General features: G+C 35.1%; 11 protein-coding genes across 11 annotated transcripts; 6 read left to right on the forward strand and 5 right to left on the reverse strand.

Moving 5' to 3' along the window:
• Window positions 1–1,184: 1,184 nt before the first annotated feature.
• DFA_06039 (uncharacterized protein) lies at window positions 1,185–2,744 on the forward strand (the record flags this gene model as incomplete). The annotated part of the gene is made up of 1 exon (XM_004361695.1): window positions 1,185–2,744. One exon carries the CDS (start codon window positions 1,185–1,187, stop codon window positions 2,742–2,744), a length of 1,560 nt encoding a protein of 519 aa, XP_004361752.1.
• A 584-nt stretch (window positions 2,745–3,328) lies between these two features.
• On the forward strand, window positions 3,329–5,593 carry fslE (G-protein-coupled receptor family protein; the record flags this gene model as incomplete). Its single annotated transcript, XM_004361696.1, has 7 exons — window positions 3,329–3,500; window positions 3,590–3,714; window positions 3,813–4,138; window positions 4,208–4,264; window positions 4,359–4,935; window positions 5,003–5,068; window positions 5,204–5,593. 7 exons carry the CDS (start codon window positions 3,329–3,331, stop codon window positions 5,591–5,593), a joined length of 1,713 nt encoding a protein of 570 aa, XP_004361753.1.
• A 183-nt stretch (window positions 5,594–5,776) lies between these two features.
• On the reverse strand, window positions 5,777–8,832 carry DFA_06041 (Putative caffeine-induced death protein 1; the record flags this gene model as incomplete). Its single annotated transcript, XM_004361697.1, has 3 exons — window positions 5,777–6,645; window positions 6,726–6,869; window positions 6,939–8,832. 3 exons carry the CDS (start codon window positions 8,830–8,832, stop codon window positions 5,777–5,779), a joined length of 2,907 nt encoding a protein of 968 aa, XP_004361754.1.
• A 164-nt stretch (window positions 8,833–8,996) lies between these two features.
• DFA_06042 (uncharacterized protein) lies at window positions 8,997–13,870 on the reverse strand (the record flags this gene model as incomplete). Its single annotated transcript, XM_004361698.1, has 7 exons — window positions 8,997–9,078; window positions 9,356–9,842; window positions 9,946–10,113; window positions 10,661–12,213; window positions 12,296–13,386; window positions 13,443–13,657; window positions 13,762–13,870. 7 exons carry the CDS (start codon window positions 13,868–13,870, stop codon window positions 8,997–8,999), a joined length of 3,705 nt encoding a protein of 1,234 aa, XP_004361755.1.
• Window positions 13,871–14,300: 430 nt separating this feature from the next.
• On the forward strand, window positions 14,301–16,721 carry glb1 (glycoside hydrolase family 35 protein; the record flags this gene model as incomplete). The annotated part of the gene is made up of 6 exons (XM_004361699.1): window positions 14,301–14,319; window positions 14,345–14,371; window positions 14,887–14,954; window positions 15,398–15,921; window positions 16,153–16,679; window positions 16,711–16,721. 6 exons carry the CDS (start codon window positions 14,301–14,303, stop codon window positions 16,719–16,721), a joined length of 1,176 nt encoding a protein of 391 aa, XP_004361756.1.
• Window positions 16,722–16,809: 88 nt separating this feature from the next.
• DFA_06044 (uncharacterized protein) lies at window positions 16,810–19,340 on the reverse strand (the record flags this gene model as incomplete). The annotated part of the gene is made up of 2 exons (XM_004361700.1): window positions 16,810–18,813; window positions 19,335–19,340. The coding sequence occupies 2 exons, from the start codon at window positions 19,338–19,340 to the stop codon at window positions 16,810–16,812; spliced, it is 2,010 nt and encodes a 669-aa protein (XP_004361757.1).
• Window positions 19,341–19,428: 88 nt separating this feature from the next.
• DFA_06045 (uncharacterized protein) lies at window positions 19,429–19,599 on the forward strand (the record flags this gene model as incomplete). The annotated part of the gene is made up of 1 exon (XM_004361701.1): window positions 19,429–19,599. One exon carries the CDS (start codon window positions 19,429–19,431, stop codon window positions 19,597–19,599), a length of 171 nt encoding a protein of 56 aa, XP_004361758.1.
• A 130-nt stretch (window positions 19,600–19,729) lies between these two features.
• Window positions 19,730–19,870, reverse strand: DFA_06046 (uncharacterized protein; the record flags this gene model as incomplete). Its single annotated transcript, XM_004361702.1, has 1 exon — window positions 19,730–19,870. The coding sequence occupies one exon, from the start codon at window positions 19,868–19,870 to the stop codon at window positions 19,730–19,732; it is 141 nt and encodes a 46-aa protein (XP_004361759.1).
• An 82-nt stretch (window positions 19,871–19,952) lies between these two features.
• Window positions 19,953–20,507, forward strand: DFA_06047 (uncharacterized protein; the record flags this gene model as incomplete). Its single annotated transcript, XM_004361703.1, has 1 exon — window positions 19,953–20,507. One exon carries the CDS (start codon window positions 19,953–19,955, stop codon window positions 20,505–20,507), a length of 555 nt encoding a protein of 184 aa, XP_004361760.1.
• Window positions 20,508–20,844: 337 nt separating this feature from the next.
• Window positions 20,845–23,230, reverse strand: DFA_06048 (uncharacterized protein; the record flags this gene model as incomplete). The annotated part of the gene is made up of 3 exons (XM_004361704.1): window positions 20,845–20,904; window positions 21,267–23,006; window positions 23,084–23,230. 3 exons carry the CDS (start codon window positions 23,228–23,230, stop codon window positions 20,845–20,847), a joined length of 1,947 nt encoding a protein of 648 aa, XP_004361761.1.
• Window positions 23,231–23,344: 114 nt separating this feature from the next.
• On the forward strand, window positions 23,345–26,743 carry DFA_06049 (SNF2-related domain-containing protein; the record flags this gene model as incomplete). The annotated part of the gene is made up of 2 exons (XM_004361705.1): window positions 23,345–25,417; window positions 25,493–26,743. 2 exons carry the CDS (start codon window positions 23,345–23,347, stop codon window positions 26,741–26,743), a joined length of 3,324 nt encoding a protein of 1,107 aa, XP_004361762.1.
• Window positions 26,744–26,975: the final 232 nt, after the last annotated feature.

Below are 26,975 nucleotides of genomic sequence, written 5' to 3' on the forward strand. Positions count from 1 at the left end.
GCCAGAACTTTATCACCATCGACAATGAGATTGAACGCGCCACTGCGCTGTTTGGACAGCCGCACGCCAAGCTCAAGCGTCTCGACCTCTCGTTCAACCTCCTCTCTTTCCACACGCTCACCAACCTGGCGTACGCCATCTGCCAACACCCCTGTAAAATTCACACTGCAAACTTTATTGGTAACAATATCAATGACGACCAAAAACTATCAATCAATGAGTTAATCTCTTTGCAATGTTCCAAACAAAGAAAACTCGATCTGAATATTAAACTTTAAAGTAGTTTAATCCAAACCACATCTAACCCCAACCAACCCAGACAACAAGACAAACAAACAGACAGACAGATCACCAAACCAAACCACAACTTTTTAAACAACCGTAATAATAACCTCCACAACCACAACCACAACCGACAACTCGAACAACTATAAGAGATATAGTAGTACTAAAAATATAACCACAAAACACGACGACGACGACGACAAAGATGACAAAGACGAAGAAACGATACCTTAATACCAACGAACAAAGTGTAATTTTAAAACAAATCCAAAAATAACAACTTGTGTCCATCCCCTCAAATCCAACCAAATATCCGACGACGAGTCACGTGTGTGTTTTGGCGCGCGAACCATCAACAAACCAAAACAACCCATGATAATAGTAATAATAATAATATTATTGTCATGCTACCCAAATACAACAAGTTGATGATCGATCACCTCTTTTTTGTTGTAGATCATTTATGTAGAACTCTCACGTTATTTATATAAAATAAAAGATAATCATGATCATAATAGATTATTATTTACTTATTTTTGAAAACAAAACATAACCAATAATAACAAACAAATATTTTCCATCCTGGGATCGTCGTACTATACTTATTACTTGGGTGTCCAAGTTCTTTAAGAATGTACATTTTACTTACTTCGGAACCCAACCAAAAAATATCTTGAGATAATCTTTGAAACTAAGGTCTTGACGAGTTTTGTGTTTTTGGTCTCCTCATGAGCTCAAAAGAATAAGAATCAAAGCGATTTAAAAGAATGTTGATTAAAGAACGGGTTTGATCACCTTTGTACAAAGTTTATTTGTTTTATTATTATCATCATTGTATATATTTTATATTTATTTATTTACTAGTAAAAGTAGTAGTAGTAGTAGAAGTTTGCAGTAAAATGTTCATTTCAACACACAACAAATATTATTATCAAACAACAATTTGTTTGTTAGTATTTGTTATTATTACATTAGCATCACCACAAGATATACCACCATCATTATCACCATGTAATGTTAATATTGATTCTAGGTCGACTGTATTACCTGGTCAACCATGTGGATCGAGTATGTCTAGTAATGCATGTCCTACATTTGCAGATGCAATGGCTCAATGCATCAACAACTCGACAAACATCACTCTGACAGTATACCCCGACAACTATATTGGTTCCAGCAACACTGCAGCCATCAGCCTAACACCAATCCCTGGATTCAATGGTACTAGAGTGTTGAATATCGTCAACTATCTTGTACGTCAATCGGTCGGAATCGATCTTTCAAACACAGTAGCTAGCTTTATTCAGGCGAGTACAGATGTTGAAGTGTATGTTCAAGGCGTCTACTTTTTCAACACTGCACAAGATATAAAGACATTCCCCGGTGCAATCATGAGCATCAATTCGACATCAAGTAATGCATCGTTTACAATGGAAGAGGCATTTGTCAATCAAATCACATCGACCGTTCCAGGAGCTCTATTTTACATCAACGCAAGCCCGTCGTCTACGCTCTCTCTCATCACTTGTGTGGTTGGAGGTATAGTTGGTACAAGTGGAGCTGTGGTCTATGGTACCGACGGCTTGTCGGTCAGTATCCAAGCATCGACCTTTCAAAACATCACATCAAATGGTAGCGGTCCGGGCACACTCGTCTATATCCGAGATTCGACCATCTCGATGAGCAGCCTCTACATCAAATTATCGACCATCACAGAGAGTGCCATCCATATCGAACGTTCAACCGCCACAATAGAGTCTAGCAACGCGTTTGGCATCGAACAAGACTACAACTATCCAGACCCAGTTGTCTATTTTTTCGGTGGACAATCAAACGTCACCATTAGCAGTGGTTCTCTGACAACCGACATCTCTGTCATAAAGATAGAGGGTGGGTCATCGGTCTACATGTTTAATACAATGTTTACCTCTTGTAAATGCCCATACCTAGTGTCGGTTGGAAACAGCACTGCTTTACTCAACGCTACTCTCATGACTATGAACAATATCACATCACACAGTATTATCGCAGAGAATAGTTCATACGTAGAGTTGGATGGCGCAAGTTTCTTTTTCAGCACACCGGGACCAAAGCAAGAAGGTGTTTTAATCTACGTCGAGGAGTCTCGTGTAGTCATTAACCAAACCAATATCCAATCCTACTACAACTATTCATCTTATTTTGCATGTGATGAAGAGTCAAATGTCACTGTCGATTCTGGCCACTCTATCATGTACCTTACTGCGGTCTATAACACAGACTACGTGGCAGCAGAAAGCTGCACACCACACTTTTTCTCGTGTGAAATCCGAGGCTTGGAAGAATGCGAAAAGGAGCCATTTGAATGGGAGCCAGTCGACATTGTACTGGTCCTTATCGGATGTCTCGCCGTTGTCATTATATCTCTAGCCATTTTCCTTAAAATCTATCATCAAAGACACCAATACACCCAGCTTTAAAAGATTTCTTATATCAATCGATCTTTAGCCGAAACAAAACAAAACAAACGAATGAAACGAACGAACAAACCAAAACTAATAATGTTGCTAAACACTCAATAAAATGAATAGCCGAAAACAATCGTAAATGAACGAATGTGGATAAAGGGGGGTTGTTGGTTACAACGAACTTTGTCCTTTTTCTAGAGTGACGTTCTGTAAGCGAATCAACTACCCATTAATTTATCCTTTTACTTTTGACCTGGATTTTTGTTGGATATGGTCGGAATAAAGTTTATTCGGAACACATTAAAACATGACAGATATTAGCTTTGTTCATTGAAACAACGGCCCTTAAAATTAAAATCCTTCTTTTTGCCAAAATATCTTCCAAACAGCGGAGATCCTCTCGAGCGGGGTTGATCGTGTTATCATCAAAGATTGGCCTCTTAGCTCAGCAAAAGAGTTTAAGACAACTAGTTGGGGTATCACGATAAGTCGATGTAACTCCTTCCTACAACAAACATCCATCATCATTAATTTGTTTTCAATTTCAAAAAACAAACATATACACATAAACATTTAAACAAACAAATAGATAGAAAATGGTTCATCTTTTTACATTTTATTCATATCTTTTTCTTATCTTTTGTTTCTACATTTCAATTACAATTGCACAACAACCTGTTTTAAAGGTTGATCCTACAGCTACATGTACTCCCTATATAGGTGACCCACCAAATAAACCAGTTTGCAATGATAGATTAATTAATCCTGGTAAGTACAGTTCATTTTATTTATATATTAATCAATTAATCAATTAATAAATAAATATCTCGATAATATTAAAAAATCAATTCTTTTAGGTTCAATTTATTCAAATCAAACAAACACACAAGCAAATAAGATTCAAGAAGTATCAGAGATTAACTTTTTACTTGGTGCTATTTCATGTGGAACTAATCAAGTTCAAAATGCTCTATGTACAAAGGTTTGTATATTTAGAAAATTGTTTAATTCAAATGTGATCTTTCTTTTATCATTTCTAACTAGTTTTTTGTCGTATTTATTGATTTATTTATACTTTAGTATTTGGGAGAATGTTATGAACCAGTAAATCAAACATTGTCACAAAACATTGCATTAGAGTCTCAGTTGTGTAAAAGTGCTTGTTTGACAATCACTGCATCATGTAATAACCCAATGGTTGCCGATTTGGTAGATTGTAATGATGCAAGTGTGTTCCCCGAAGCATACTCTATCTATGATTTATCGCCTTTTGGAGGTGATCCCAGCTACCAAGTTCCATGTACCAATTCTTTATTAATCGCCGGACCAAATCAAACACAAGAGTATTGCCCATTCCCACTCTTTTATGTTAATCGTTCTGATCCTCAATATGACAAAGATAATGGGTATGCAAAGAATTAACACCACAATTATACATTATTATTATTAACAATACTACTTTTTTATTTTCTTAGATATACATTTGTAGGTAGCACCTCATGTCTTGTTCCATGTCCAGTCCCTATTTATACGTAACTATTATAAACAAAAAAAGAAGAATAATTCATTTTAAAAATCAAAACGCCTAACCAAACTATTATCATTTCTTTTCCTATATATATTTAGTAATAGCACATGGGAAGGACTTTACAAAATGTCATCTGTCATGTCATCTGTTTCATTTGTTTGCATTTCTTTTAATATATTTACATTTGGTATTCTTGCAAGAGACCATAACAAGTTTACGATATCCCTTTTATGTTTCTCCATTGCCATTCTTTTAATGAACTTTGTTGATATCATCTACGCAGCAAAAGGTCACATTAACCTATTTTGCCCCAATCCTGGAAGGTATGCTCAGCAAGATGATATTGGGTGTTCATTTACGGGGTCCCTGTTCCATTTGGGTGTAGTTGGTTCTATATTATATTGGGTGACAATGTCGATGCAATTGTGGACATCAATCAAGAGAATCGATATCAAAATCCTTCAACCAAAGTATTCAATCATTGCAGTCTCTATCATTCAAATTATCCTACTAGTCATTCCATTATCACTCAAGGCAGTAAAGGCCGGAGGAGGTGCTGTGAGTTGTTGGGTCTCTGGAAAATGGATACAAAATGGCGTATATTGGTTCCCAGTCTCTGTTGCATTGGCTGTTGGTATATTCTTTGTTTTCTTGGTTATAAAAGAAATTTATGTTGTAAGTAAAAATAATTAAAAAAAATACCTTATAAATAATTTTTCTAATTTATTATTATAATATTTAGATTGTTAGAAATATTCATCATGATAAAAGATTTATTAGATTACAAATTAAACCATTCTTGTGTGTTGTAATTGTTGGAGGATCATTTATCTATTGTCTCGGAACTCATTTTTATTTTGAGGTTTGTATAAACTTATTATTATCATTTATCTTTTTGTTTGATTATTTTTTTATTAATTTTCTTTTTTATTTTATTGCTTAGGTAAATGATGACGAATATAATGCCAATGCAGTTCATTATTTAGAATGTTTATTACAGGGAGGAGACCCAAATGAATGTACAGTCGATGGTCCACCATATTTTAGATTCTTTTTCTTTTACTTTTTACTTAGAATGTTTGGTATTTTCGTATTCCTTCTCTATGGTCTCACATCAAAGTCAAAACAAATTTGGCTTGAATCATTTATCTGTCAATACCCACCAATCAAATCAAGATTACAACGCATGGGTGTCTTCCATTCAAGTTCTGGCTATACTACCGATGGTGGCAAAAAACCTCCTAGTCACACAACTTATGACCAATCCCGAGGCAACACCGCTGCTTCAAGTGATGTTGACTCTATAGAATTAAATTCTTTCCAAAGTCCTTAAAAAATTAAATATACCTTGGGACATGTAATAAATACTAATAAAACTTTATAGATAGTTTTTTTTTTTGCTTTTAAAAACTGCATTGATTCTTTCTATTTTTTTGTTTATTTTTAAACTAATTTTACCCTCTATCTATGTATATATAATATTTAGACCCTCAAAAGTCTACTTGATTTACCATCTTTAATGTGATATAGATGATTTTTTATCCCCATTATTATTATTTTGATTATTATTATTATTTTGATTATTTTGATTATTTTGATTATTTAAACTTTGATTTCTAACATCTCTACTATTTTCATCATGTATAAATTCTCTACAGACGATATGAAGATTACCATTTCTTGATAATATTTTATAAGCACGATTAAATTCCGATATGATCATCGTCAAGTGACTTCTCTTGACGACTCTAGCTAGATTGTGAGTGATCTCGAATGGATCCTCTATTGAAAAGTAATAGTGACTCTTTTTGTTGATAGACTCCCAAGTTTTAGAGGTCTTGGGGAGGGTGTGACCAGTACGAATGCTGACCACGTCAGTGACATAGTTGAATCTTCGAGCATAGTACTCGAAAAAGGCAAATACCAACTCTCCAAGAGTTTCCTTGTTGTGTTTTCCAAAGCCAGTTAGATTGTGCAAGTCGTTGTAATATTTACAATTGTAGCCGTCGACCGTGACATCGGCCAAGTTGTCACCATAGACCTTTCCATTGATCGATGTGGCACCAAAGGCCAATTGCTGTAGACAAGGGAGGACTGGTGGTTCGCGACTTTGTAAAAAGGAAATGACCATGTTGATGTAGGCGTACGAAGACAATGTTCCAGTAAATGGTTCATTGATTTTTCTACGCTTTGCCCACCTCTTGACAACATATACCAATGGTCTCATACGGTCATCAATACAACTATAATCCTCTACCAATCTTGTATTATATATTGCCAACTTATTATTAATACATATATCACACGACAAATTATGAACTTGATCTTTAAATTTTACAATTGGTACTCTTGCACTTGGAATTGCTAAAACTTTTGTAAAATGATCTAAATAAAAAAATAAATGTAAATAAACATAGAAAACAACCAACAATCTAAGAATGTTGTTTACTTTAACTGTTACATACTTTGTTTCAACATTGTTGCCAATTTTTCAATTACTATATCAGTATCACCAAAAGAATCGTCAATCAACATACAAATATCAATATCACCTCCTTTGAGTGACATTCCATTTGCAGATGAACCAAAAAGATGAAGTTTAACAGTATCTAGATAGATAGGATTATTATTATTAATACTATACAAATATATATTACTCTATTCTTTTGATAACATACGAGAAAATGTTTTTGATACCATAGATTGTAAACGAGATAATAAAGTACGACCTCTATTTTCTTCACATTTCGATTTTTCAAAGATATCATAGGCATGATCATTTAAATCTCTGTAATGGTCTCTGGATGGAGGTGGTAGGAGAGGACGTTGTTTATACTTTTCAATCTTTTCCAATTTCTTTTTAAGTTCTTCGTCGGCTTCTTCATCCTCTTCAATGTCTTCCTCCAAATTGGGTGGTACCAAGGTGACTGGTGAATCACCTGCCTGTAAAATAGATGCCGATGCTATACCATCAAGTGATGGGTTTGGCATCGATGTAAGATTTTGATCGATAAAGTGACTATTATTATTATTTTGATGATGGTGTAAAAGATGGTCATAATTTGAAATGGAAAGTGAATCCAAAGATAAATCACTTGGGAATGAAAAGCTTGGTTGATTCTGTTGGTTCATATGGATACTAGAAAGAAAATCTGATAGAATATTATGTTGTTGGTGAAGAAACATATTATCAAATTGCATATTTTGTGGTGGGAACAAAGGTGGTGAAGACATTTGATGATGTCCCATATTCACCATATCACCTAAACTATTTGAAAGATTATGTTGTTGTGGTTGTGGTTGTTGTTGTTGACCATTACTATTTCCATTCAAATTTACGCCATTATTATTATTTAATTGAGGATTATTAATAAATGGTGGATAAGGAGGGAGCATTTGAGGTGGAAATGGTGGTGGAACCATTTGATTTGGATGATGGTGATGTGGGAATGGTTGTGGTGGTGGCATATGATTAATATTAAAATTAGGACCAAATTGACCATTCATATGTGGTGGTGGACCCATATGAGGACCTGGAGGTGGAAATGGACCAACAGTTGGTCCATTTTGATAAAATCCAAAGTTATTTCCATTATTCACATTATTATTATTATTATTCACACTATTATTATTTGGATTAATAGGTGCTTTGTTAAAAAAGTCCATAATGTTTGGTGTTGAACCGGATGATGTGTTATTATTATTATTATTATTATTATTATTGTTGTTACTATTAATATTATTAATATTATTATTCATATGAAGACCATTATGATTCATAAAACCATTATTGTTGTTTTGCATTTGATTAAATTGATTTCCGTTATTCATCATACCAGGATTAAAGTTTAATGGTGGTGGAAATAAATTAAAGGAGAACAAACTACCTTCTAAAGCACTTCCATTCGTATTATTATTACCAACAACTGGACCATTGAGAGGAGGAGGTGGAGGAGGACTCATCAAATTATTAAGATTTAAATGTTTTGGTTGAGAGTGATGATTGGTGTTTAGTGGTGCAGAATCATGTGATAAATCATTTTTAATCACATGTTGATTGTTAAACATCATATTACTATTATCCATCATGCTATTATTATTAAACATCTGTTGTTGTTGTTGTTGTTGTGACATTTCTAATTGATTATTATTACCATTATGAATATCATTTAAACTATGATGTTGTTGTTGTTGTTGCTGCTGATGGTGATGTTGATTACCATTCATTGTCATGTTTTGTTGGCTATTATTATTATCTGAAGATTGTTGTTGTTGTTGTTGTTCAGTATTTGGTTTAACCTTTGGTTGATAGGTATATTGAGATGAGTGATGTCCACTATGATGCCCATGATAGTGTTGTCCTCCGCCACCTGCACCTGTTCCACTTCCTGCACCTCCTCCATAATTATTTCTTCTTGGTGAGTATGTTGTCTTGGTGTTATTATTACCATTATTATTATTATTGGTGTTATTATTGTCGTTTGTTGTTCTCTTGGAAGGAGAGTTATTATGTGACTGAGAATAACCTCCACCTCCCTTGTACTGCTTCTGTGGCGTGTTTGGTTGAGACATGTTGTTGATCAATGTCTTCTCCTCCTCGCCTTCTTCTCTCCTGTCTCTCTGAATCGATGTCGTTTGCTACTACCTGCTACTATTACTAGTCTGTGTTGTTTGTGTCGTTTCTGGTTGGATGATACAAGATGATATATATCTGGTCTATATATCTGTCTGTCTATCTATATATCTTCTATCTCACACTCTGTCGTAGTAAGATGTTTGTTAACTTCAAGTTTGAAGGAAAAGAAACGCCCTCCTCCTCTAGAAAATTAATTTTTGTTTTTTTTTATTTTTATTTTTTGGTGCAACCTGCGAGTTAGATTTCATCGTGAACCAAAGATTCGATTTCTCCAAACTATAATATTTCCACAATCCACAGATCGATCTGTTAAATATAACATCAAATAATAATAATAATAATAATAATAATTGAATTGTTGTTTGTTTACATGTACAAAATATTTACAAATTGTATTTGTTATTTATTTGGATGTTTTTGTTTGTGTTGGTTTACAATTAAATTATAATAATAATTTACTTGGCAAAGACATCAGAAAGACCTTCATACTTGGCAGCATTGATTGGGGTGTAACATGGTGGTGGGAGGTTGAAAGCATTTGGATCATATTGGTTGTTGAAATCAAAGATGTTGGTTACGGCTTCACCCAAAGTGTCATCGACGTTGGTGAGACCGAGGGTAATTGGGAGACATGTAGAGACTTCATATACACCGATAAAGTTGTGTTGTCCATCAAGGAATGGGTCATAGAAAGTGTTGTACTTGGAGGAACCGAGGGTGACTTGGTTACCCAACTTGGCAGAGGCTGGGATAAAGGTGTTGGAGATTGGTTCTCTGGCTGGACCCTCAAAGCAAACGCCGTTGGAGAGTACGTAGGCAGTGTTGTTGGCACCGAATTGGAAAGTCAAACCTTGTTCAAACATTGGAACATTTTGTGAATTGTTGAAAGAGATACGGAAGAATGAAGACAAACGACCACCAGTAACATCAGCAGTGACACCTCCAGCTATATAAAAATGATTAAAAAAAAGAAAAATAAATGATTAATATATAATGTATATAATATTTGTATATAATATTTGTATATATTTATATGTTTATATACATACCTTCGGCGAATGAATAGACAGAGTTTCTTCTTAAGAAGTTGAAACCAAGGGTAGAATATGCGTAAGAATATTCAGTGAATGGTGTACAGGAAGATGGAGCTTGAGCAGCAACCATGGCGACGCAAGCAGCGGCCATAACAAGGAAAACTTTAAACATCATTTTTCTATCTAGAGATAATTAAATGATAAGAGAGTAATATAATATAATGAAATTGATGTGTGCAGAACAATGCCATTTAATCTATTGCGGAATGAGAAAATATCTGTCAAACAAAAAAATGGATAAATGAATTTTGGTCAGAAGTGGCCCCTACGACGGTCAGATTTTTAGGGATGAATTGTCAATGATTATTTCTTTTGCCTCCGATGTACAGATTCTACCCCCAGTGAGGCAAAAGACAACGGTGGGTGCCCCCAAACTCGTCAACATGATGCCGAATTACGATTTGCGCAAAGTTCACGGCTGTACGAACCCGCACACAACTAAAAAGGTATATTTGTGCTATGTTCATGTCTCGGTATCTCTCTCTCTCTCTCTCTTTGTTGAATTAAAGACAGTAAACTTTACGATGACGGTTGTGCTCAAAAAATTAATTTATCTTTTCTTTCTTCTCCTCGATCATTTATTTGGTTGGTGTTTGGGAAGTCTCTGGGAAAGAGATATTATTTTCTTTTAGGAATATCTTGATTGCTCTATTTTCCGAATTCAATCTACTTGTTTCATTACCCAAGATTTCAACATCATCTGATAGTTGAATGTTTTTGAGGATGTTTTCTTGTAGCATGATTTCCATCTTTTCAACCATCTCTCCAACCAATTGAGGATCATTGTTTCTCCAAAACGATCCAGATGCGCCACCCTTTAGTCGCTTGGCCTTCTCGTCGATCGAGGTGGCCTTGCCCAACTGGGTCTTTGATATGTAGAATCTGACAACCTTGTTCTTCTTGTCCAACTCTTGGTTCAATATTAATACATTTTCTTCGAGCGTTCTAATACGCTCTTCCAACTTGTACTTTTCAGTTCCCAAATCACCAAGTTTCTTTCCTAGTACCTCCAAATCCATCTTTAAATTACCATTGTCATTGACACTCTGAGAAGTAAATGAGCTCGAACTCGAAGTACTCGATGTTAGTTGTTGTTGTTGCTGGTATTGCATTTGTTGTTGTAATTGTTGTTGATATTGTTGTTGTATTTGTTGTTGTTGATGGTAGTCTAGGTTGTTTACACTTGAACTCTTGACCATAAATTGTGGGTTATTTAATTTCGATGGACTACTCGAGAGGAAAGGTTCGGTGCCTCGAGAAAGTGTACGTTGATGTGATTTCAATGGTGTCGAGAGTGGGGTGGTGGGTAGCGAGACACTGCCAACCGACTGGGACATCATTGGCGACTGAGTGGGGGTGTTGGGAACATTACTCGATGACTGTGACAAGAGATTAACAGATGATCTTTCCTTTGACAATTCAGACTTTAGATCCTTGATCATTCTGATATTCTTCTTTTCGGCAATCTTTCGTTCCGTTTCAGAGTCGGCCAACTGAACTTCCAACTTGCCAACCTTTTCTTGTAGTGAACTGTACTGCGACTTGATGCTATCCAACTCGCCAGTCAAAACACGTAGTTTTGCAGTTTCTGCCAACAGTTCAATGTGTTCACCATTGACCTTGTCGTATGTAACCTTTAGACCATCCAACTCTTCAGTACACTCTTGTAATTTACTGCTTGTTTCCTCTAATTGACTTGTTAGTTGGTTAACCTTTGTTTCATGTTCTTCCAACTGTTGTTTGGTTTCTGTCAATTGGGTCTGGGTCGATTCTAGATCTTGTTGAAGAGTATCACGTTCCTTGATGACGAGTTGGTTCTCTTGGACGAGTTCAACGTTGCTATGTTCGATTTCCTTGTTCTTGGTCTCAAGAGCTGTCATGGCCGAATTCAATTTGTTGAATTGATCAGTCATTGAATAAAAGTTGCTGCTCTCTCGAGATACCTTTTCATCTGCCTTTTTGAGTCGATCTTCCAACTCGAGACAATGACTGTTTGTGGTTGAAAACTCTTGGTCTCTTGCATCTAGAGTCTTTTTAGTCTCTGCCAACTCTTCACCCAATTGTTTTACATTTTCCTTTAGATGATTATTATCCTCTACCTTGTTTTGTATCAATGTTTCCTTGATTGCAATATCTTCATTTAATGTCTTTATCAAATCTGAATTTTGATCCTTTATATTTTTAAGTTTTACTATTTTATCATTTAATATATCAATTTGATTTCTAAAAATAAATAAATAAATAATAAATATAAATAATTAATAATTAATATTTTATATATATGTCATTTTCTATCTATTTTTACCTAGTAGCTTTAATTTCTTCTTCTAAATTATGAACATGATTTGAAAACTTTGAAGTTGAAACAGAGATTGAAGATTCTAAAGTTTCTCTTTCTTTGATGAGTTCAGATTGGGCTTGTTCCTTTTCTTTGATAAGTTTAGCCTTTTCTTGTTCCTTTTGATTTAAAAGTTCCAATCGTTCTTGTTCCTTTTCTTTGATGATTATGGCCTTTTCTTGTTCCTTTTGGTTTAAGAGTTCAACCTTTTCTTGTTTGGTGACTGATAGATCTACATTTAAGTTTTTAATTTCTTGTTCCAACTTTTCTTCGATCTTTACTCTGTTGATCTCTGCATTTCTATGTTTTTCTTGCCACAATGTGTTGGATGCAGTCAATTCTTGGACTTGTGTTTGTAGAGAGCTAATTTCCGATGTAGTCTTTAGTGTTTTACCATCAAACTCTTTGATTTGTTCCATCAAACCTTTGATAGTGTCTCTTAATTTTTGTTTTTCCTTTTCTTCTCCTGGGTCGTAGGTTGGAGCACCCAATGGATGAAAGATAACCTCCTTTTTGTGTTGTAGTGGAGGTGATGACGATGAAATGGGTGGTGATGTGTGTTGATTGCTTCCAATAATCTTGTTGATTTTTTCTCTTAGCTTAGTTCTCTTTAACTCTACCGACGATGAGTCATCAGTATTATCTGACGATGATGAAATGGTCCATAGTTCTTGATCATTTTCAATTGAATTGATTAGTTCCTCCAAAATGGCACTATTATTTGAAATGAGTAACGGTGAACTGATTTGTTGCTGTTGTTGTTGTTCAGCTCCATCCATTGGTGGTTGTTCAACATTACCAATTGCAGATACTATATTGGTTGACGATGACGACGAAAAAGAGGTGGAAACCAATTTTAATTCCTCTATTTGATTCTCCAACTCTTCATTTGTCATGTGTAAATCAACCATATCAACATTTAATTTATTGATCTTTTGTTGTTGATCCTCTGATTTAAGTGTATATGCTTGTATCTCCTTTTTCAATTGTAATACTTCTTCTTCCAATACCTTATTATTATCATACATTGATTTTATATTTAATTTTAATGCTTCACTCTAAATATAGAAAATATAAAATGTATTAATATAAACAACAATACTATACTATATACTTGACAAGAGTCTCTTACTTGTTCTTTGTTGATTATTTCATTCTCTGTAATAGTTCTCTTTAAACCTTCATTCTCTTCGAGGACTTCATTCATCTTTCCCTTGTCGAGAACCTTGGTCTTTAGATTTGAAAACAGAGATGATGCATTACTAGTCTTCTTTGATTGTTGTTGTTCATTTTCTAGAGTTTCAATATGTTCTCTTTGATGTTTGATTTCTAAATAAATAAATAAAAACACACACAAAGAGTGTTAATAACTATAATAACTATCTATCTATTCTCCCTTTCATCTTTATATATTATCTATCTAACCTTCTTACCTGTAATGAATTTCTTCTCTCTTTCAGATGTTTCATATTTATATCTCTTTAATTCGATTAGTTGTTCTTGCAAGAGGTTAAAGTCATCTTGACTAATAACACCACTCATGGTTTATAAGCTGCTATGAGAGACAGAGAGAGAGAGAGAGAGGAAGGATAACTAGCAAAGTTATATATATAAAGAGATATATTTATATAAATATATAGATATTTTAACCTCCTCCTCTTTATTTACTATTCTAATAATAAATATCTATCTTGTATTTATTTATACGTTTATATATATATAAATATATATATATTTAGGTTGTTAAAGTGAAAAAGAATGATTGTGTTGGTCGGGAAATTTGCAGCAGTTGGACTCTGAGTGAAACCACCCCCAACAATGAATAAAATTCTCTCTCTTTTAGTTTGATGTTTATGATGATGTAAATCAAATAGTATTCAGAACAAAGGAAATAGAAATACAATACATATATAAGAGTTGCAATGAAACAACAGACAGACAGATAAATAGAGACAAACAGATAGATAGATGAATGGATGATTTAGATAGATGTAAATGATTGTTTTTGATTAAAAGATGAACGTATAAAGAGATCTCTTGAATGTATGTGGATGGATGAATGATAACGTCAATGAATATTCAAAGATATCACCGGTGATAAACATATTATAATTATATTTTAATCACACAACACACTCAATCAGTATTCATCATATGACGTTTATTTATTATTATTTATTATTGTTTTAGGTAGGGTATGTATTACCTATCCCTTAAAAGAGATAGCAATAAATATATTCATATATATATATATATATAGTTGTAGATCAGTTGGTTGGATAATGATGATAGATTTACCAACCGGCGGTTAGTTTATTATTCATACCCTCCCCCCCCCTTTTATTATTATCTTGGTCAAAATTGGGTGAGGGGGTGGAAAGAAGAAGAATCTTACCCGATGATCTTTTGCATTCTTTTTTATTTAACCCTACCTCTTACCTATACATAGACATATTTATATTTATTTATTTATTTTATTTATTTATACTATAGTGGATGATGATTAAATTTACAACAATCATATTAATCACTATTATCTATTTTTTATTAATCATTAGATCATCATCATCAACAACAACCACAACATATCAAGAACAACAGAGACAATGGTTTTCAATTGATAAAAGTAATAATCAATTTGTGATGAATGGTGAACCATTTCAAATCATTTCTGGATCATTCCACTATTTCAGAGTGTTGCCAGGTCTGTGGAGAGACAGATTGCAGAGGGTGAAAGCTGCTGGGGTCAATACTATCCAGACATACATTGCATGGAATCTGCACGAGCCAGAACCTGGTGTCTATGACTTTGCATCGTACAACTTTACTCGATTCTTTGAGATGGCTCAAGAAGAGGGGTTGAATGTCATTGTCAGACCGGGTCCATACATTTGTGCAGAGTGGGAGTTTGGCGGCTTCCCCTATTGGATGTTACGCGACGATCCAGAGATTGCGTTACGGTCATCTGACGCTACCTACCTTGCCTATGTGACTTCATGGTTTACGACCTTGTTGCCAATGTTGGCGTCACAGTTGTTTACCAATGGCGGTCCTATTATCATGGCACAGGTGGAGAATGAGTATGGCAGCTACGGATCGGATAAAGAGTATTTAAATTATCTCCAAGCACTCTATATCAAGTACTTGGGCGCTGGATTGGGACAAGACGACGGTGTCGTTTTTTATTCGACCGATGGAGGCGAGTCGACCACATATTTATACGGGTCACAGATTGACGACGGTGGTTCAATGGTGTTCCAGACGGTTGACTTTGGTCCCGAGCAAGATGTCAATCAGATGTTTGCGACGCAGCGTGTGTTTGAGCCGACCGGTCCACTCATGAACAGCGAGTATTATACCGGTTGGCTGACACACTGGACCGAGCCGACCGCTGCCAACGTTGCACCGTCTGTCGTTGCACAGGGACTGACCAACATATTGCCCAGTGCAAGTGTCAACATGTACATGCTGTACGGAGGCTCCAACTATGGCTACATGAACGGTGCCAATGGCGGAGGACCATCCTTTGACATTACCATCCAGTCGTACGACTATGACGCACCCATTTCCGAGTGGGGAGGTGTCAGCAGCAAGTTTGCAGCCATCCAAAGCTCCATTGCCAACCATACTGGCACTCCTGCGGCGCCTGTCCCCTCCAACCCACCCTGCGCGGCCTATCCAGTGACGGTCGTGTCGGCCGCATCACTCTTTGACAACCTTGGCATTGTCTCGCCGGTCGCTCCCATCACCGACACTGGCCGTCCCCTCTACATGGAGGAGATGGGTCAACCGTACGGATTCGTCTTGTACCAAACCAACATTAGTTCAAAGTACCAATCAAATGCACTAGGAATCGACGAGCTTCACGATCGTGCCACTATATTCCTCGACAATGAATACCAAGGTACCTTACAACGTCCATACAACTCTACTCTTTCTCTCAATTTCGGTGCCGGAACCAATGAAATAATGCAACTTTCAATCTTGTTGGAGAATCAAGGTCGTATCAACTATGGTTCATCCATGTTGGATAGAAAGGGATTGGGAAAGGGTGTACTGAGTGGATCTCAATACCTCGGTCCTTGGACAAACATTTTATTACCTCTTGCCGATGCCTACCAACTAAACACAACACTTCGTTGGACACCAATCGACCAATACAACCAACAACAATACACAACACCATCATTTTATTTGGCCACCTTTCAAGTTGAAAATATCGCCGAAACATTCCTTTCCTTCCAAGGGCTTGGTAAAGGACAATTATTTGTCAATGGTTTCAATGTTGGTAGATACTGGAATGTAGGTCCACAACAAACCATCTACATCCCATCAGTCCTACTCTATCAAGGTGAAAATGAATTAATCCTCTTTGAAACTAGTTCAACTTTAAAAATATCATCTATTCAATTGGTTAATCAACCTATTTTTAATTAAACTTTAATTATACACTTAATAAATAATTTAGTTTATTTATTTATTTATATAAACTTTTTTGGTTGTTGTTGTTGTTGTTGTATTTTAAGAGCTTGTTGGTATTGATGAATGGTATAGTATGTGTTGTCAATATAGATGACCATCGATAAAGGGTAGTTTGGAAGATTGATTAGTTTGGTGTGGGTGGTTGGTAGAGGTGGACATTGGTGAGTACGCCAATATGGACACAATGAACATTTATTTCTTCCAATGGTGGGAGAGTACAAATACAACTTGAGAAGTGTATTTGGGAGACGTGGCATTTCATATTCATAGGCTAAAGGGAATTGTAGAACTTCTAGCCTTGGAGGGAATGTGAAATCCTTTGGAAGTTGGTGGAATTCTCCTAAAAACCCAGTGGTTAAGCTGGCCAAAACCCCACGTACATTTGTAAAGTATAATCTTGTGATAGACTGTGGGAGTACTCCTTTGACCAGAGTATCATATTCTAAAAGCGATCCAAATTTAACAGTCTCGACACCAAATGGTAGTAAATATTCTGATGCAAGAATGGTGGTTTTAAAAGATCTACCTGTAAATGATTCACCAAATTCAATATACTTTAAACCACTCGGATATCGAATAGAATGATCAAATCCTTTTTTAAATACAATTGATTCTACTGAATCTGGTATCCATCCCAATTTTGTTGGTTGTGTATTGTTGTTGCAAGTATTATTATTAATATTATTATTGAAAAGAGAAAAATCATCAATTTGAATACTATGAACTGTATTTGGAATGAAACCTGGTTCGAGACAGTTTAAAGGACTGATCCTAAGAGTTTGCAAGCCTTGAGGCAACTTTAAACCAAGTTTACCTTGATCAAAGTGATTTATAAACTCTGCATGTAAAAGTGATGTGGGTAGTTTAACCAATCCACAACCATTGACAATACCATTTTTAAATGAATAGATTAATGTAGTGACAGAGTTTGGTACTGTGATAGATCGTAGTGACCCGTGTACCAAAAGAGTGGTGAGTGTTGGTGGTAGTACAGTCCCTTTTAAACAATCTGGACAACATTCCTTGATTTCCAATCGTAAGAGACTGTTTGGAAGAGTGCCGGTTGGTATTAACTTGTGATATTCATCAAGAGATAGACTGGTGAGTGTTGTCGGTGGAAACATGTCACGTTCCAATTGTTGATTGAATCCATTGAGAGACAATGAAACCAAATTTGAAGGAAACCGATTAAACTTTATCCTTGTATCGTACACGTCTAGACTGAGAGTTAGATGTACTAAACTTTGGTCAAGGTTTGAAAAATAGTCCACTATAGGGTTGACAGTAGACATACCACGACCACCATTTTGAATAGAGAAATTGACACTGAGAGATGTCAGTGAAGATGGTAGTAGATGACCACCAACGTTAAGGTTGTTGGTATGACTGGTGATCTTTATGACGGGAAGGTCTAGTTGTATGAGATTAGGATGTGTATCACCACGCATACCAAGCTTTGTACGTAGTACACTATCATAATCTGAACCTTTTGAAACGGTGAGAGACGAGAGATTGTATGTATTTTTGGAGTTGAGTAGGTTGTTTGGTCTCTGACCATCGACTACAAGACACGTGATTAAAGGGTCGAGTACCAATACATTTCTTTCGTTGTTTTTGTCATTACTACAATAGTATAATGAAAGCATTGTTACAAGTGATCTATCAGATCTCTCCTTTAACCTATTGTACAATCTTTCATGTTTAGGTGGTAGTATAATAGTAGTCGTAGCACCACCTCCACCTCCACCACTACCACTACCACTACCAATACTACTACTATAATAACTAACACCTGACAATGTCACCTTTTTATATCTTTCAACAGGTCCATGTGCACATTGATTTCGATCACTATAATGTTCGAGAGTCAAGTATTTATAATGATGTAATCTTTTACAAGTCAAGTATAGAAATACTTTATCTTCATCATCTTCCAACCAATTAAATATTGAATAGATTACTATTGTTGGTAAATCTATCAATGATAACTTTGCACTATCCATCTAAACTAAAAAGATCTTGAGAGATAGACCGATAGATAGATAATGATTTGTTTTGAACCTGAGCCTTTTGAATACTCTGTTTTGTGAAATTTCAACCTTTTATAACTTTTATTTGTACAGCTGTCCCTATATAAAAAAAAAACCTAGCTCTCTTTTTTCAATAAATTACGATGGCCATAGGACAAGTATTTATATATATATATTAGTTGGACAATCTAAATCATGATAACAGTATACCAACAGTATTGTTGAAAGTCAAGACCTGTCACGAAAACCCATTGAGGAAATTATTTTTTCACCAACCATTGATCGATCTTGTTTGATGGGCGGGAGATTTTCAAAACCAAACGGTTTTTCATTGGGTCATCATGAATGGAGTGGGTTTGTGTGAGTGTTGCCCCTGTTTTAGAGGGCATTAATTCTTTAGACCACGTAGACTAAAGAGGGAGTTTTTTTCCTCCACATTGTTAAAATTGTTAGAAACATAATACGACAACCCTTCAGTCCTTGTCTCAAGAGACATTCATTCTTTTTTTATCATCTTGTAATTATTTATATCTACTACTTTTTTTCTTAATATATCTATCTATATATAAAATATAATTACATAATAAAATGAGACCAGGAAATATTGCAGGTTTTATCGTCGGGTTAGTAGCAGTAGCCTTGTTGGTTGCATCATGTATCACCAAGTGGCTGACAGTAGATGGCAGAAATTCAAGTTTAAAAATCAACTATTATTTAACAAGATACGGTGTTGAATACTTTGGTGATGAAGAGGTATGAAAAGAAAGATAAAAAGAAGAATAAAAAGAAGACTTCATTTATATATAAATGATCAATCGATTGATTGTTGTGACTAACACCACTTTTTTTGCTTGCATTTGGTTTTTTAAATTTATTTTTAGTTTGAAAATTACGATACCAAAGATTCATCATTCCAAACTAGAATCATGGCATTCACATTTGCTTCACTGTTTTTGACATTCTTTGCTTCTTTGCTCTGTTTGGTTGGTGGTAAAAAGGCAACCAAGGGCACTGGGTTTGCAGCTGCCATATTCTTGATGATTGCTATTGCCCTAGAGAGTTCTATTTTGTCGACGTACGCCGCTGCGTTTGGTATTGAAGATTTTTCAAAGATGGACTCGTACTATGGTGTTTTACAAGCTGGTTATTTTGTTCACTTCCCAGTCGTCATTTTACAATTCATTGTTATCCTCGTTGCCATTGGTATGGCTATTTTCAAATCAGGTCCTGAAGAGACACCAGGACAAAGTGGAGTTAAACTTCAAAGTTATGCTGCTCATTCTCAACCACAACACCAACCAGCACAAGCTCATGTAGCAGTTGCCCAACAACCACAATACCAATCCTACTCACATTATCCAGCTCAAGGAGCCCCTCAACCACAATACAATGCTTATCCACAACATCCACCAGTCTATCCACAACAACAACACCAACAACCACAATACAATGCTTATCCTCAACAACCACAAGCTCAACCACAAGCTCAGCCACAAGCTCAAGTTCAAGTTCAACCAACTCCCAAATCATCAGAGCCAGAACCTGAACCTGTACCACAAACCCACGTTTCAGTCGATGTAAATGTCGAGGAGGAAGGCACCAGCTCAAGTGACTCCTCAGAGGTAGATGTTGACCAAGCCATCAAAGATATTACTGCCGATTTCTAAATGAAACAAAACACTAACGAAATTGCTATAATAACGCCATGTTGTTTCATTAAATATTTAATGAACTACCTATCCATATTTATTTTACCAAACTTTCTCACGCTTTGTTTAACAATTTAACAAAAACAAAAAACAAATAAATTATTAATAAACAAAAATCTATGTATCTATTATTAAAGTAAAAAAAAAAATAGAAAAGAATTATTTTTTTGAAAGAACAGATCCCTAGGTTTGTTGTTGTAATTGGACAATTTGTTTGATTGTAGGAAGGGAATCTTGAGAACATTCAAGTAGTTTACCATTGAATTCTTTGTTTGAATAAATTCAAGTACAAAATTTATGGGTGATTTTTTTCCAAAGTTCCAAAATCATTCCATGTCCAAATTCTTTCATTGTTCTCAAAAAAAAAGAAAAAAGAAAAATAGTCCACACCCATAAATGATTGTTCATGGTAATTAGTGAAGGAATGTATGGTGATGAGAGATTATGTATTCTCAAGATTCCCTTTCTACAACTCAAACCCATCTCAATTATACAATGAAAACCCCCTAGGGATCTGTTCTACTATCTTTTTTAAATTACTATTTTTTTTTTGGAAAATATATATATTTTTTTACTACTTTAATTGAATATATCCTTTATTTTCTTGGTAACTATATTTAAAATTGATTGATGGTTTGTTTCTAATGATTTGAGGTGAGGAGAAGGAGGATTTAAAGCTTGTTGGTATTGTTGAGTGGTATAGAAATTGTTGTTTACATAGATAATCATTGATTGTGGATAATTGGGAAGACGAACCAATTTGTTTCTAATTGGTATTGGACATTTCAATGTGATCACGGCACGATGACACCCAATACATTTTTGATGCTTTTTGTTGGTAGAGACAATATAAAGTTTGAGTAGTGTATCTGGAAGTTGAGGTATTTCATATTGATAGTCTAATATAGGGAACTGGAGTACTTCAAGGGTGGGAGGAAATGTAAAGTCATTTGGAAGTGCTGTCTGTACGTGAGCCAAATTTGTAAAGTACAATCTTTTGATGGACGATGGGAGTACTCTATTGATCAAATTATGGTAGTAGAAACATGCACCGAATCTAACAGACTCAATGGTTGGAGGTAATGCATACTCTAGTGAAACCTTTTGTTGAAACTCGTCGATAAAAGAGCTTCCTTTAAAGAGCTGACCAAATTCAACGTGTTTTAGGTGTGGTGGAAATCGAATGGCTCTGTCAAAGCGACTACCAAATTTGATAGTCTCTACAGAGTCTGGTGCCCAATCCTTTTCAAATGTCGATTGGAAATAGACATCGTCACCAAATTCGACTTGACAAACTGTACTTGGCAGAAAACCACGTGCAAGATGCAAGCCTGACACGTTGAGTTTAACCACACGTACTCCCTGAGGCAGTTTGATGGCAGGACTAAATAGACCCAACAACTCCAAGTATTCAAGGGATGAAGGGAGTGTACCCAAGTTTTGTTGGCCGTCACATCTAAAAGTCAGGAATTTGACAGTGTCTGGAATCACAATACCTATCGATGAATCGTGAATCGAAAGCGACGTAAGCATAGGTGGTAATTTGAGATTGGTCAGACATGCCAAATTCGACTCTTTAATTTCCAAACTTTGGAGACCGATTGGAAAGGTGTCGTCTGGTATCTTTTGTTGGTATCCCTTGATACAAAGATTGGTGAGTGTTGGAGGGAGCATACCAGGTTCGAGTCGTTGATTGTATAGTTCAGCAATATCCAATGAAACTAGATTACTTGGAAATCTAGTCAGGGGTGTCGTCCTATTTAACGCTTCAAGACAAAGATGTTGCAAGTTGGGTAGGTTGGTTAAAAAGTCGAGTACCGTAGAGTCACCGCTATGGTCCAAAGTACCAATCTCTGTTTTAAATGATGTAAGTGACGATGGTAGTTGGTTCATGGATTTACAATTGGTATTGTCAATGTAAATGTACGGTACCTCCAATCGGGTGAGTTTGGGGAATGTGTCACCTCTAATACCGAGGTGTCTGGTGTAATCGGGCTGTTCAATATCTTTGATATGACTCTTTGCAATTTTGAGTGTGACTAGATTGGACAGGTTCTTTGAGTCTAGTAAGTTTCTAGGTGTTTCACCTTCTATCGAAAGACATGTGATGGAAGGGGTAATCTCCAACACGTTGCATTGACTGGAGGAGCAGAAATAAAGTACCAATGATGTGACGAGTGATCTTTCTCCCCTCTCTTTTAATCTATGGTACAATAGTTTATGTTTGGGTGCCAAGATTGACAAACCAACACCTGATATTGTCACCTTTTTATATCTTTCAATTGGTCCATGTGCACATTGATCTCGATCACTATAATGTTCGAGTGTCAAGTATTTATAATGATGTAATCTTTTACAAGTCAAGTATAGAAATACTTTATCTTCATCATCTCCCAACCAATTAAATATTGAATGAATTACTACTGTTGGTAAATCTATCAATGATCTACTACTCATCTTTTAAAAGAAAGAATTAATTAGACAAGAAGATTGATTCAAACTAATTGATTAAATTACCTTTTTTTTTCTTTTACAAACAAGTGTAAAGATATATAGATAGAATAGAGAATGTTGATTGTCTCTTTTTGTTTTGAGATAATATTAAGAGCTACATCATCATCGCTTGGTATCTTGAAAGATATGATTTTAATTAAAGTTTCAAAAAGAAGAGCTAAAGTCATTTTTTCCTCGAAACTTGTCTTTGAGTTTGATTGCAAAAATAGAGAGAGAGATGACTGAAACGATAATTAATTAATGCACAGATAGCAAATAACGTCGACACAATATATAGAAATATGGATACCCCAAACACTGCTGCATCTGCAGCTGCACCAGTACAAAAAAAGAAGACAATATCACTTGTCATATCAAAGAAACCTTACACTAATCCTACTCCTCCGAGCAATACAACAACAACAACAACAACAAATATACAACCAAAGATACAACAAAATACTGCTCCCTTTCCCTCCTTACATACAGTACCTACCAATGTAGTTACACAACAACAACAACAACAACAACAACAACAACAACCTCCACATCTACCTACTCCAGTCGTACAAAATGGTATACAACAACAAACAGCACAAGTACAGTCTGTTGCACCAACAAAACCAAATAATACAGTATCTTTGAAGATACAACCTCAATCTCCTGTCAAAAAAACAGTATCTTTATCGATTGCACCTAAACCTGCGACGGTTTCTTTATCTATAAAGAAAGAAAATAACAACAATCAAACTACATCATCTGGTATCTCGAATAACAATACTAATATATATAACAACACTAACAACAATAATAACAATAATAATAATAATAATTTTAACCCAAATAATAACAATAGTATTAAACATACTTATAACAACCACAACAACAATAATAATAATAATAATAATAATAATAATAATAATTATCACCAAAATACAAATACAAATATAAATACAAATCAAACAATGGTGAATTACTCTGATACACAAAATAATAATAATAATAATAATAATAATAATAATAATAATAATAATAATAATAATAATAATAATAATACAAATAATCAACAAATAAGTTTAATACCATTCAACTTTAATAATAATGTACCGATTGAATTAAATTTTCAATTGGTCAATCAAACAAGTTTTAGTTGTTTGGATCCAAAGAATCCAAAAATTACAGAAATATTTTCAAGTATCCATGGAGCAAAATCAGAGCAACATGATGAGAATCTTTGGTGGTTGTTACCAGTGACCGAACACCAAACAATTGTATATAGACTCGAATCACTGGGACCAAGAGTAAAGGTCATCAAACTACCAAAACACATTATCAACTCATTTGCCAACCCAAACATCAAACTACCACCTCCAATCGATTTATCACGTGTTCCAGCAACACTCTTAAATACTCTGATGCCATTCCAACTCAAAGGACTAGAGTTTGGAGTTGAACATGAGGGTAGATGTATTGTTGGTGATGAAATGGGTCTTGGTAAAACGGTACAAGCAATTGCCATATCCTACTATTATCGAAAAGAATGGCCACTATTGATCATCACCCCGTCATCACTTCGTTTGGTGTGGGCTGATGCATTGGACAAGTTTTTACCAGGTATCTTTAAATCGGGTGAAATCAATTTAGTCATGTCTGGAAAGTGTGGTTTGAATGGTTTGGTCAACATCATCTCGTACGACTTGTGTCGCACAAAGTTGGAAGATGTTTTGGCCAAAAACTTCAAAGTGGTCATTGCCGATGAAAGTCATTTTATCAAGGATTTCAAGAGTCAGCGAACGCAATGTGTTGGAAAGATCATGGCAAAGGCAAATAGAAAGCTTCTTTTAACAGGAACACCGGCCATTTCACGTCCGTGTGAACTATACCAACAGATACATTGCATTGCTCCCTTTTTCCTCGGTTGGAAAGATTATGTCTTTAGATATTGCAATGCATACTATGACAAATTTCACCGACTAAATTATTTTGGCAACAGTAATTCCAAAGAATTGAATACCTACCTCAACACGATTATGATCCGTCGTCTCAAGGATGATGTATTGTCGGATCTGCCCGAAAAGAGAAGAGAAAAGATTTTGGTTGAAATTAAAAAAGGTGATCTTAGAAAGATCAAAAAGACAATGGGTGATATTCAATCGGCCAAAAACACAATCAAAAATACTGGTGACAGAACTGAAGCTGCTCGAAAAACATATTCAAAAAAATCTCTCTACACCAAATTGTTTAGAGATACTGGTCTTGGTAAATTGGGTGCTATCGATCGGTTCTTAAAGGATAAATTGGAAGTTTTTGATGGTAAATTTATTATATTTGCTCATCATCTTGATGTTTTAGATGGTATTTCAAATGTTTTAAAGGTAACATAAAAAAAAACAAAAAAAATTAAAAGAAAGAAAGAATTATTAATTGATTGTTTTATTTTTATTTTGTAGTCGCGAAATTGTGAATATATTAGAATTGATGGTAATACAAATGTACAGACAAGAGCAGATTATGTAAATCTATTTCAAACTGATGATACTATTAGGGCCGCAGTACTCAGTCTTACGGCTGCAAGTACAGGTTTGACATTGACAGCTGCCAACTTGGTTATATTTGCTGAATTGTATTGGACGCCTGGAACCCTTTTCCAAGCTGAAGATAGAGCACATAGATATGGTCAAACCAGCTCGGTCCTCATCCAATACCTTGTCGGAATTGGATCGGTCGACGAGAGCATATGGAATATGATCGAAGAGAAAAAAGATGTTTTGGGTAGAGTGTTGGATGGACAAGGATCAGCTCTTGAAGTCGATCAAACAGATACTATTCTACAAAATGAAAATCAAATTGAAGACTATCTAGACGCTATCATCAAGCGTGTAGAGGATAGAGACGCTGTTAGACAGATAAAATATGAAAAAAAATTAAAAAAGATTCAAGATAAACAAAATGGAGTTAAAAATGAAATTAATAGTGAAAATGAAGAAGAAGATGATGATGAGGAGGAGGAAGAAGAAGAAGAGGAGGAACCTGAAGATTATAATGATGACGATTTTGATGATAATGGTACTCTTAAAAAATCATCAAAACCAAAATCAAAACCATCAAAACCAAAACCAAAAGCAAAACCAAGAGCAAAACCAAAAGCAAAACAATCAAAATCTTCCGCAACAACCAAAAATAGTACAACTAAATCTTCAACAAAGAAATCAAAGGATCAAAAGGATCAAAATGATCTTACTGGAGCAGGTGAGGATGATGATGGTATAGATTTACTAAATCTATCTGGATTTGGTGCAGAGGAGGAGGAGGAGGAGGAGGAAGAAGACAGTGATGTATTTGTCCAACCACAAGCAAGTTCAAAAAGTAAATCTAAGGATAAAGGAGCAACCAAAAAGAGAAAAGATTTGCCTCCTGTTAAAAATGAGGCAATTAAAAGGAAAAAGACCACATCTACAACATCAACAACATCAACTACCACATCGACAACCTCAACTTCTACTTCTCCACCAACTTCACCTACACTTGGCGATGGTGGTAGTGGACACCGAACACCATCATCATCAAAGAAAATTATGGTTGATATGGAAGAAGATTTTGAAGAGATTACACACATTACCGATTTCACAACCACTAGCAACAGTTACCAAAATGATTTGGACAAGTTTGAAATGTTTAGATATAAAAAACCAGAATTATAAAACTAAAGGATCATGGTATCTGGAACAATAAAAATTTGAAATTTTATGCACTTGAAATCCCATCATGAGACAATAAATTACCTATTTTTGGCAGTCCATGTCTATGCCATTATTATTAAATTTTTCATCGAATTTATCAATGCCAATAAAATATTACCCCTTATTTGTGAAGCTTGAAGATGAGTCATCATCTCATTGTTTCAATTTCAAAAATTAGAGATAAATAATAAAT

Source organism: Cavenderia fasciculata (assembly GCF_000203815.1).
Source record: "Cavenderia fasciculata unplaced genomic scaffold Scf_Dfasci-G-p-12c09.r1-3, whole genome shotgun sequence".
NCBI classification, from domain to species: domain Eukaryota; phylum Evosea; class Eumycetozoa; order Acytosteliales; family Cavenderiaceae; genus Cavenderia; species Cavenderia fasciculata.